The sequence below is a fragment of the Hyposmocoma kahamanoa genome, unplaced genomic scaffold, assembly GCF_003589595.1.
Source record: "Hyposmocoma kahamanoa isolate Upper Pololo Valley unplaced genomic scaffold, ASM358959v1 65, whole genome shotgun sequence".
In the NCBI taxonomy this organism is placed as follows: domain Eukaryota; kingdom Metazoa; phylum Arthropoda; class Insecta; order Lepidoptera; family Cosmopterigidae; genus Hyposmocoma; species Hyposmocoma kahamanoa.
In genome coordinates, this window is record NW_020653853.1 from 4101767 (window position 1) to 4114739 (window position 12973).

The window sequence follows — 12973 nt, forward strand, 5'->3', positions numbered from 1 at the left end:
CGAACAATCTTATATAGGAAAACCATATCTAAAAGTTCTCTGCGCTTCGAGAGAGACGTTATTTTGAAATGCGCAAGTCTCCTGTTGTACGATTTAAATTTTTTTGCAAGACCCACAGAGAATGACAAGTGCCATAAAAAGCGCTTTTGCACCCGTTATAAATGTAAAGAGTTAACAGCATAGTGGGGTCGCCAAACCACGCTTCCATATTCTAGTATACTTCTAACTAAGCCGTTGTAAATAAGTATTTTCGCTCGAACACTGCGAAAGATTTTACTATTTCTTAATACGAAGCCGAGCATCCTGGACGCTATATAATAGTAGTAAAAATAACAAATGGGATTTTTAACTCTAAAGACTTATTGATTCAATTAACTTCTTATAAACGCGGAATCTGTTATGCGTGCTGCATGCCTCGCAACGCGCTGCGGCTCCATAAACGAGGCTTATTATTTGGGCTATTACATTGTTACAAAATTTATAAGAACTAATTTATTATGTATAGTCAACATGAGTATTGATATTAAATGTCATGTGTGACCAAGAGTAAGAGCAAAGTGGTTGGGTAATAGCTTAGTAATATGGTATTTGACGTTATAAAGTACAAATTATGAAAAGCTGAAATGAACCTAAAAAATGTTTATCGTTAACTCAACTAACATCCGAAATATGGATGGGTAAAGTCAGTAGTGATGCTTTGTCTATTTTTAGCCAAGCAATCAATAATGTGCAGCTTGTATGCCGTTATTACGACTGTGACGTCACAAACAAATATAGCTGTTTCTTTTGAGCCCCTGTCAGAGTGCTTTTAAGCATTTTGTTCTTCAACGAATATAATATAATGTTTATAATTTATTATTTTGAAACTAGTCAAATATCGTACTATCAAAAAAAAAATCAAAATCGAAATAATCTTTATTTCATAGGTAAGGATTATTACACTTGAAATCGTCACATTGGTTAAACTCTACCGCTCATTCGTAAGGCAGATTCCCCTGAGAAGAACGAGCAAGAAACTCTAGGGGTTGCTCTTTGTAAATAACATTTGTACGCGTTCAACATTTACAGTATACTTTTTGTTTTGCTTTCAAAGATCAGAGATCGAGACTACCTCCATGAGCTAAACGGGTTACTACCATGGATTTTTGTCATCTAAGTAATCAGAAATTGTATACTAATATAGACTATTGTATACTTTACCCTATTGTCTACTTAGTATTTGGGAGACATCGCAACAATGCTAACTAACATCGCAACAAAAGGCTACCTTTGGATGTGGTATTTATACATATACATTGTATATAATATTACAGACATTCGGTATGAAATATTGAAGTATGTCACTGTTGAAAGGTTTGTTTTTACCAGTTTTCAGCCAACTCGAGCTTATTATGATATAAAGAACAAATTAGACTACAAATCGACATGTATTTTAACATTTATTGCTTATTCGAAAAGGAGACTGGAAAAATAATGCTAATAATTTTACTTATGGCGGGTCGCCTTTACAAACGTGGCGTCCTAACTGCTATTTTGCAGTTGTGAGTGCAGTGATAGTGTAAAGATATGTAATCAACTTTTGTTCTAACAGAAATTGACGGGTGGGACATAAGCCCTCTCAACCTGGCAGAATCCATGGTGCGAGCAAAGGTGATAGACTTCGATCTCCAGCAGAAGCTCCGGAAGGAAATGGCCACCATGAAGCCCAGACCCGCTATTTACGATCCAGATTTCATTGCTGCAAATCAGGTAAGCTTATGTTTTGGTAGATCTTTTTCGAATAATACATATAACCTGGTGGTAAGCGACACGCCTACCCGTGGAAATGGCAGTGCCACTCAGAGTTTTCATTGCAAGTCTCAAGTGCCTGCAGTTTCGCCAACACCCTTACTTATGGTGGCAGTGCTTACCTAGACGAATTCTTTCACAGGGAGCTCTACTGCTATTAATCTAATAATTATTATAATCGTCGAAAAATCTACATTCGATAAACGATGTTGGTTTTGGACCCAGAAATGTCTTCTTGAACTTTAAGAATCTGTACTACCTCAAACGGTTTGTGTTTAATAACATTATAGTGAAACTGTTGAATTAATCATTTTGGAAAAAAATATATTGTAAAATTGAAGATCTACACTCATTACTATACGGTGCGAAAACACGACTCCTAAAAATAATCACGATAGAAATACCTAAATAATAATAGCACAACTTACCTCGAAATTTTACAAGAAATCTGCTGTATTCAATATGTACTTTGCAAATGTCGATGAAAGTTTAAAACCATCTTCTCGGTGAAATTACGGTATTTTTTAATTTCAATAGCTTCACGTACGATTCTACTATAGTGATGACGTTCTGTAGAAAAGATCTTGGGATTATGAAGCTCAATCCAGTGGTTTCATGTCACGGGATCCAGTTATCAGCAAGTGTAAACGACATCAAGTATCGCCCGACAAGTCGCCGGATGTCGTGAGTGTTTTGTTTGTCGGTGTAGTGAGAACCCTAGTGCACAAATAAATAATGAAGATCAAGTGCGGGTAGTTAGAAAACTCGCACGGCTAGAAGATGCTGACACCCGCCCCTTCAGTCCCTTCGAGACCATGGACGTTGCAATATGTCTGAAACGTCGAGGTAAATAAAATAAAATATGTTTTATACGTGATTATGTACGATATATATTTTTCAAACGGGTTTAATTTTGTTTGTAGAAAAATAAATTCTCAAATTAAGCTAATATCCCTGTTGCTCGACCCAAGCAAAATTAACCGAATTAGTACGGAAAAATTTGAATTCGAGATGAGGTTCGACTTTTAGCGTCACAACGTCAAAACGTTATAATTCACGTTGTCTTGTAAGTAAACGGAATTAGTTTTATTAAATTCGGAAATGTGGCGCTTGTTTCAAATTACTTCGCATTTTTCTTCATATCGTGTCGATGGCATACACATATCATGCTTGACATGGTGGTTTGCCAATCGGCGTAAGGTGCTCGTCGTTGGTTGGTCAGGATATCGGCATACGCCGGACATACAAGAAAGGAATAACTAGGTCGTGCGGGGAGACTCCTTTCGTTCACCCCGTTCTGTGTACCGTCTAGACTCTCGGGTTTCTCTCAGAGACAAGTTTAAGGAGACTGATATCATGACTGTGGCATCACAGTACATTTACTCAAATATTTTATATGGCCGTAAAAATATACATAATTTCAATAAGAAAGAAGATATCCGTAATATTAACCTTAGAGTTAAGTCGAAACTCATAGTACCACGATTTCGTTTAATCAAGGTAAACAACTCTTTAAAAACTACATTAAAAATATTTTGATTGAAAAGTCATATTACAAAATTGAAGACTACGTGTTAGACGACACGGCTCCAGAATCCACACAAATTTAATTCAAAGTGTATTCCATAGCATTTAAGTTTATTTGAAAAGAGCAATCCCTAAAGTTTCTTCCTCGTTCTTCTCAGGGAAGTCAGCGTAGTGAACAAGCAGTAGCTTAAATGTGACGTTTTCAAGTGTAAATTTATTTTACTTATGGAATAAATGGTTCTTTGACTTTGACCGTGTAATTTACTTCACATACAAAAATTGCTGTTGCAAATTGTACTTAAAGATATTGCTTTTACTGTTACACTCAGAGTCGTATTCCAGAACTCTACTCAATGTTCAAGTCAGGATTTGAGCAGACTTGAGTATTATTTCAAGCACTGGAAATACGAACCTAATGGCAAGGACTTGAGTATGATTTTCAGTGCTCACTGCAATACTCAAGTCCTGAGTTGAGTATTGAGTAGAGTTCTGGAATACGACCCTTAGTGTCAGAGAGCGTGGTAAGTACACGAGTGTTTACCAAATAAATTTACATACTGTGGAAACCATTACCAAATTATATTAAAGTCTTCTTCTTCTTCTTATTCTTTATTTATTAGTGGCTTGTTCTGTGCCTTTCATAATTCCGCCAATGTATTACAAGTCTTGCATGTTTGTCTTTTTTGAAGACGGAGTAAAATGACAGTTCATCGCGCAAAAGTGTTGCCGGTTTGCGAGCAACTAGTGATTGCAGTCGATAAATATTCTAACGACTATCGACTGAATATTGGTCATGCTTATGGAATAAATAGCCGAATCATCTTCGACCCATTATTCATACAATTACTGAGCACAAGTTCATTTGAATTGTCAATTTTTGTATTTATTTTCATACGCTGTATTTAGAACTACGTTTGTGAAAAATACAAAGAGGAGACACGTTTTAAAGTTTTTCATTTTAATTCAATATAGATAATCAAATTCGGCTATTCTTGTTAAAATTTGAATAATATTAATCTTGATACTAGTAGGTCAACTGTTAAAATAAGAATAAAGAATGCAATAACGCAATTAGTAATCATTAGAACATCGTATCATTCACAATTCAGTAATTTTTGGCAAAATTTTATCTTCTTTCACAATCTGTCGATAAAACTATCGACAATAACTACATAACTATTTAAAATGATGTGTAAACTAGCAATCCTTCAAATGTCATTTTACTCCGTCTTCAAAAAAGACACTATAAGAATTCTTATATATATTATATATATCTCTTAAAGAAAATAAGTGTAATAAAGATTTTGTTTAAGGTTATAATATAACTTGTTTCGGTCTGACCCTATGCACACTGATTGCATTAAAAGGCACAGTGAATGCAGAATTCGATTGGCGTCTGTTTTATTTTTTAGTGGTCAGTAATCTATTACTAGAATCTATTCTAACAATTTTACGCCCAGTAACATTGAACGATAAGAACGAATATGTAACAACAATATAGCATTAACATTGCAATTTCTTTTTCCGCGAGTGTGCCAATTCAGCGTTTACAATATTTACAATTTACTTAGCAACAGAATGCTTTTATTAATGACCTTGGCGTTCTTCTATGGAGTACTCCTACATAGATGCTATATATATATAGATGTATGTACAAGTTTCGGCGAAAAATATATATTTCAACGGTACGCTACGAATGCGGCAATGAATGAAAGAATAATAATAGTGTACAATAACAGTGACTATCCTGGATCGCAAACTAGGGAATATACTATAATTATCAGATGAACGAAATCACAGGTCAGGGGGTCTATTCTCGTTCTGCGTCCAAAATTAAAAGACGCGTTATGCGAATGAAACTTCATACTTGACATTGTTATTTTATTTGGTCGAGCATATATTTAACTGCCTCAGTGGCCGAACGATTATCATTCCGGACTGCTACGCTGAAGTCCCGGGTTCGATTCCCGGGCCGGGAGAAATATTTGTATGGCCTACATTGATTTCTCTTGTGAGTTTGAGTGTAATTTGTGGTTGTTTATGTCTGTGTGCGACGCAGGGTTTTCCCTAGTGCGGGGCTATGTTGCATGTGTGCGTTATTATTATTATTGGAGAATAAAATTCTTAGACAAGTTTGTGTTATGTTATTATAAGGACTCTTCCCCGCTTGTAATTAGGAACTTTTCGCAATAAACTAACTTCAAATATCACGTGATAGAATCAGGGGCCTAATTGTCTAACCAAGGAGATTGTTGAAAGAGTTCCTTGCACTCGACTAGGTTGCTGGCATATGTGTATTCGCAGACAGTTGGTCGCAACCTGTAGCTGCTATAACACGTTTTGGTCTTTTATTATGGAACTAGTTAGCTTTATATTATGTGTACATTATACATTATGCTGAATATCATTATCCAAAGTAATAAATGCGAAAGTAACTCTTGTCTGTTTCGTTTTCACGCCGAAACCGGTCAACCAAATTCGATGAATTTAGGTGTAGAGATAGGTGGGACTTAGGAGAAGGACATAGGCTACTTTGTGACGATGCGACCTCTTTCATAGTCATCCTACCCTTTATTACCCTTATCTCTGGTACCTGGCCACTTACTTTTGAAATTTTGAATCGTTCTTTAATTCTTTTTCTTCGTCATTCTTACTTTGCTTCGTTCCGTAGTCACTCCCGTCAATATTCTCGAGGAGACAAGACGTGTCCTTCAATCATGTAAACCTAACTGCTTATAAAGCAGCAATATATTTCATATGTGATTTCACTTACGTTTATGTCAATTTGTAGGGAGTGTTTTTATATTACTGAACCTGTTTTTATACCATTGTTTTGTTAAAGCCTATTTCTTTCTTCACTTTTTCCCTACTTTGTTATTTATTCCTTCTACAATAAACTCATGTGGACTGAGCGTTTTTATCATTATTACGCAAGACCCGCGTGACAACTTTTTGTCACATAATAAATTTCATATTGGAGCATTGACTTACAAATAAATGGACGACGGGTCTAATACAAAAACCACGAAAAAAATGTCTCAAGTCAACCTATTTAAACGTAGTGACATGTAAAAGAATATGAAAAAGCTTTTAAATTGTAATGTCATCCCAGTACTGTCTAATTTTGCTTGCTTCGCTGTCAGTCAAACAAACGAAGACTAAAGCGTGAATGACGCTCTGTATACGATTTTAACGCCCTATAAGTTCGGACACTTTTTAGCGCGGACCCGACGTCCATATAATTGTAAGTCAATGTATTGGAGTGATAATAATAATAAGACTGAAAATTATTATAGTACTGTAGGCTACTCGATGTACTTATATCTACGTAGCTGAAGGGCACCTGCTAGTTATTAAATATTATTATTTTGAGTATACATTCTGACGACCTCGGTGTCCCAACGGTTTGCACGGTGGACGCTGGTGCGGAGCTCCCGGGTTCGATTCGCGGTAGTACCAATTTGGGAAACGAACTTTTCTAAATTAGTTCCAGTCCGGCAATTCCCCACAGTGGACTCTGGTACTCATAGTGAATAGTATACTCATAGAGAATTATCTAGTTTGAGACCAGGCATGCTGTGTGGTTGTCTGTAACATTTTATTTATTATTTATTTTACACTCTCGCCTCACCAATGGCCTAAAAGACAAATTTTGAATTTTTAAATGGGAGAGGCGGTATTCCCCGTCATTGGCACAGTCGCCCGGGGTCAGGGACTCAGGTTCTATTATTATCATTGTAGATTGTTGCCTCTGACGTGGCTTAAAAGATAAATTTTGTATTTTGAAATGGGAGAGGCAGATTTCCTCAGTAGACTATAGTTATTTTTATATTTAATATAGCAACATTGTCATATTGAATATTTTGCTGGGTTAGTTAAATTTCTAGTAGCAGTAGAAGTTCTGAGTTCGTCCAGGGAAGTACCTATTTCTACCGCCAAGCAATATTGTCAGCATTACTGTGTTCCGGTTTTGAAGGGTGCTGGTGCAATTACAGATACATGAGAGTTGTCAACATTGTCTCAGGATGACGGGCGCAGTGGCAGCGCCCACAGATCTTTGCAATTTAAAGCTCTGAGTGGCACTGCAACTGTTATGGACTGTTAGGCGTATTGCTTACCTTCAGTCGCACGACTTGTTCACCCCGTCATTTGATAATATATAAAAAAACTGCGTACTCTTATAAATAAATAAACTCAAAGATCGTTTAACGATCTCGGTGTCGGTTAACACTGTGTGCGCCAGATGAGCGCTAGTTTTATCAGGAGAGCAATGTACACAGACAAATTTCTATGAAACTTTTGTGGTGTAATTAGGGCTAGTGTTTACGACTCGATATAGTGATTATATTTTCAATAATAATATTATCAATATGCCCCAGATTTGCTTGTTTTTCTTAATAAAACCAAAAAACTTTACAATCGTTTTATTGTAAGTCAAACTCAGACAATCATTTCATTCCATAGGTAAATTTTTTACACTTGAACACGTCATTTTTTAAGCTACTGCTCGTTCACTACGCTGACCTTTCTGAGAAGAACGAGCAAGAAACTCTAGGGATTGCTCTTTTCAAATAAACTTAAATGTATTCTATAACATTTTGAATCGTATTTGCGTGGAATCTAGACTCATGTTGTCTTTGCATACATCTTTATCTAACACGTAGTCTACAATTTTATAATATGACTTTTCAATTAAAATACTTTTAATGCAAGTTTTAAACTTAGGAAATGGTAATCTTAATATATGCTCCGGAATCTTATTGTACAAACGTATGCAGTTCCCCATAAAAACAATCGTTCACCCCAGTTGAACGAAATCGTGGTACCATGACTTTGACTTTATTCTAAGGTTAATATTATGGATATTTTCTTTTTTAACGATATTATATATATTTCTGAGGTACATATCGTCTGTTTGAAGGTAAAACTACATAGTGACATTTTCCACAAAAAGTCCTTAATTTATACCTATGGTAAGAAAATCACTATCTTTCTGCACGTGAAGCTCAATAATAAAAAAACCATAAACTTAATAAGAATTTTATTTGCAGAAAGATGGCGAATTTCATCCAAATGGTACATAATTTGGAATTTTTTTGCGGAAAATGTCATTAATGTGGATTTACCTTTAAGCAGACGATATTCTATTTTTTTAAAGGTATATATTCTATCAACATTTATTCATCTATGAGCACTTTTAATAAATGATATGCGGGGGCGACGAATGGCTCATGTCCTCCCAAATCGAAGTATCATCACGGAAACGACAATGAGCACAGGTTCTTAAATTAAGGATTCGATATTAGGTACTTGTTTTAATCACCTGTAAATCGACTCTCCGGCAACTTTGATACCTAATGAGATAGTATTTATATTATGTATTAATAATAATAGTAACCTTTATTTTTAAGGTGTATATCAATTTTGTCGATTTAGTCCATTTTGACTCATCATTCTTTGATGGAAAAAAATCATTAACGTGATTGAATATTTTGCGTTGTGCATTGTGATATAGTTCGTTCTTTTCTTATCTTTTTTTAAAATTTGTTTTATAATACCAAGTCTCGGGACGAACAAGTTGTGCGCCTGGTGATAAGCGACACGTCAATCTATAACAGTTGTGGTGCCTCTCAGAGCTGTAAATCGCAAAGATCTTAGGGGCACTCCCACTGCGCCCTACACCCTGAGACATAAGTTGACAAGTCCCTTGTGCCTGTAATTTCTCTTACCCTTCCAAAATGGAACGCAGTAATGATAACATTACTGCTTGGCGGCAGAAATAAGTAAAGTGACAGTACTTCCATGAACGAACTTTTTCACAAGGAAGTCAAATCAAACTTGTGGGTGTTGTTAGGATATTTTCATGGTACATATGACTTTATCGCATAATAGCTGACGCTATTGACGTCATTAACGCGGTGTCCAAGAAGCACAACTTGTACGCAAAAGTCACACTCCGTACCACGTGGTTACAACTTGTATAATAAGCATTTATTTTAATTATGTCAACACAACATTTTATTGCTTATTGCTATACGTTTACCGTTGAAATTATACCTTTATAGGTACTGTGAATCGGAGCTAGAGTAGTAAAAATTTTGTTAATGTTTTGTAAAATGCTGTTATGAACAGTTTTATTGTGTAATTTGTTGTAGAAATAATAGTGGATCCTTAATCTAGGACAATGGCATCGTTTATATGAAGGCGATCAGAATGCTCCAGATGCTGATTCAGTATCTCCGCTTTCAAGCCTCTTGTGTTGTTTTTGTAGTAGTCTAGAACGTGTGCGAATGCCTTCGTTTCGCTTTCGCTTTGTTCTGAAGCACAGTTATGATGACTAAGATGACTTCATGATGTTGTTCACCTTCAGAAGCACTATCAATAACTTCTACTTCTTCGTCTTTCAGTTGCTGTGCAATCTCTAAATCAGTCAATGTACGTGGCATTTTACAGCTACCTTAAGACAAATATATAAAAAAGCACCACCTCACAGCATGATCTTTTATGCCAATTTATTCGTTTTATAAATTGACACTCACTGCAACGTATTGTTTGTCTACCTATTTTGTTTAAATAATAATAATAATAACGCACACACTCAACATAGCCCCGCACTAGGGAAACCCTGTGTCGCGGGTGCCATGGACACACACATAGACAACCACAAATTACACCCAAACTCACGAGAGAAATAAATGTAGGTCATACAAATATTTCGCCCGGCCCGGGAATCGAACCTGGGACCTCTGCGTGGCAGTCCGGTATGGTAATCGTTCGGCCACGGAAGCAGTTAATGTTAGTAATAATGTTAATGTAGTAGTGTTAGTAAATGTAAATAATAAAAATTATATTTACTTATCTTACTGAATTTCGCCTACACAATCGGTCGCGTGAGGTGTTATACATCCCAAACACCGCTCTCCAAGTACAACTACACACAAGAAGCGCAGATTACTATAATGAATTGTCAACTACAATCGCGTTTACGAAGCTAGCCTGAAGATAGGCGCCCTAAGTTCGAATTTTAAAAAATTATGAGCCTAGAAACTTGCGATGGATTGTGAAACACCCCACGCGACCAATTAAGAGTTAAAGATGCCTATGAAAATAACATGTATGAGGACCAGCGTAAACCAGAGCAGTGCGGGGGAGAGCATTATGCCCGCCAGCGCACACTGTTGAGAAACGTCCCTTCCAATACTGCCAGCATCCACTAGCGTATCGCAACGTTCACTCGACGCATAACAGGGGGATTCCATTATACTCCGCGGTCGACCTTTGAGCATTGAAATGTATACCTTATATTAATTGTAATAGCATACGTTTTAGTAGCAGTAGAGCTCCTTGTGAAAAAGTTCGTCCAAGAAGTACTGTCACTTTACCTATTTCTGCCGGGTGTTGGTGAAGGTACAGGCACATGGGCATGGGCAAAAAAGCATACAGTCTGGCAAAGCTCACTCTGCTAAATGAGAGCACACACCTCTTTCGAGAAGTGTGGCTACAGAACAAGGGTCTTGAGCATTCAAAAGTCCTGATATCTCTGCTCAAAATCTCTGCAAAAGCTCTGTCATTGGAAAGGAATGGCATAAGAATGCTCACTAGAGCCTTAACAGGGCATTGTGGCTTAAACAAGCACATGTCAAATATTGGACAGAGAGAAAATAGAGAATGTAGACTCTGCCACACGAAGGATGAAACTTCTGTTCATCTACTCACCCAATGCTAATGGGCGTACGAAGTTCCGTACTGGGAAGGCACATGCCACAACAAGAGAACATTAAATCGGTCGGAGCCAGGAAAGTCCTTCAGTTTTTCAATGCTGTCGGCCTTGGCTCTGCACTGTAATTAGTGGTGATCACAATAGATCAGTCAATGGTCGCAGTGATGAGGGGATGCATAGTCCCTGAATGAAGCCACCTTAGTAATAATAATAATAATACAGGCACATGGAACTTGTCAACTTATGTCTCTGGGTGACGGGCACAGTGGCAGTGCCCCTAAGATTTTAAATTGCAACTATTGCAACCGCTACGGATCGGCATGTCGCATACTACCAGGTGCACGAACGACAATTTCGTCTCGTCACTTGGTATTATAAAAAAAAGTAAGTATGCATTGATAAATTTAATATACTCTGCCTTCCCGTCCGCCGGATTGCTCTGGCCCGTATTGAACGCTCGGCGTGTATTGTTTTGCGCATGCGCCTACTTCGTACTACTGTACTTGCATAGCTCTTGCACGAGCTTGTAACTCTACGTAAACAATTTCTCCACCTATACAAACAAAAGCCACCGATCAATCGTACGACACGTGTAAGATCGATAACAACAGTTAGTGCAAAATGCAACCTTATCTGCAACACGGTCCTTGTTTTATCCGTGTTTATAAACTTATAACAATCAGTGGAAAGAACCTCTATACCATTTAGGTGTCAAATTTGTAAACATTAACGCGATGGCATACACGGCCGACATGATCGTATTGCTTTGGTAACGAATGCATAGTGTTCAATATATTCTGACACAGTTATTTTTCCTATTGTTTCGTTGAATGTTTGACTACAATTTGGCACGTGTGACAGGGATAACGCAGCGTGGTCAGACCACCCACAAGGTGGATCGACGACCTGGTGAAGGTTGTGGGAATCCATTGGACGTGTGGTCTTTGGGGGAGGCCTGACATTTTTCGGTTGAAATGATGATGATGAACAGGATAACTGAAAACTGATCGTCATATGAAGTAGAAACGTCAAGCACGAATTGGAAGATTTCAAACCGTATTTATAGCCACTGGTGTTAAGTTAGGCCCATATTTGACAACCTTGATGATTTGTTGCACTGTGTACACTGCGGGAAGTTCTGCCACCAGAGGGGCAGTGGGTTAAAACCTAATCAACCCGCTGGGGTTTTAGCCAGCTTTATATAGTGCCGAGTTTTAACACTTTTCTGCCCAAAATCGTGTGCGGAAACGGCAACTACGTACTTTGGTATAATTCCGTACTTATTTCAAATTTTATATAAATAATAATAAATTTCTATAAAAAATAATAATAAGTTCGGGACAGTCGCAGGGCTGGTTTTCTACTGAAACAAGGGGAGACTACCCCCTTCTCCCTTACATGAAATTCGGGACAGGAGTAGTATTGAGGGCAGGGTAATATTATTTATATACGTAAAAAATCTTTTTTATGCGAAAAAGAAGCAGTCCTGTGGATTCTCACTACTAAAGATGCAATTACGATTCGATTTTTATGAAAATCGATTGAAATGTCTTTATGATTTAACGACTTTTTGTATCGATTTATTTCGCGCGAATCGATTCAATAGAAAGGCAAATCTAATAGTCTAGATCACAAAGCAAAAAATATTTTATAATAATAACATTAAATTTGAACAAAACTCGATTTACAACAAGTATTTAGTTAATAGTTTTTCGACCTCAATTTCGGGCATTAATGGGTTTTAACCCAATTTAAACAAAGGCATTAACAAAGCGCCAGGTGAAAACCCGGGCGTCTTCTTACCTATTTCTGCCGCCAAGCAGTAATATGAGCATCATTGTGTTCCGTTTTGGAGGGTGCTGGTGAAACTACAGGCGCATGGAGGTGGTCAACTTGTGTCTCTGGGTGACGGATGCAGTGGCAGAGCCCCTCAGATCT

General features: G+C 37.2%; 1 protein-coding gene across 1 annotated transcript in view; it reads left to right on the forward strand.

Annotated features, from left to right (window-relative positions):
* The window catches only part of LOC113231318 (inositol-3-phosphate synthase), a 33803-nt gene that overhangs the window by 6235 nt on the left and 14595 nt on the right, over window positions 1–12973 (forward strand). Inside the window, exon 4 of the mRNA XM_026465592.1 lies at window positions 1592–1749. Coding sequence (XP_026321377.1) covers window positions 1592–1749 — 158 coding nt within the window. The remainder of the gene's footprint in view (window positions 1–1591; window positions 1750–12973) is intronic.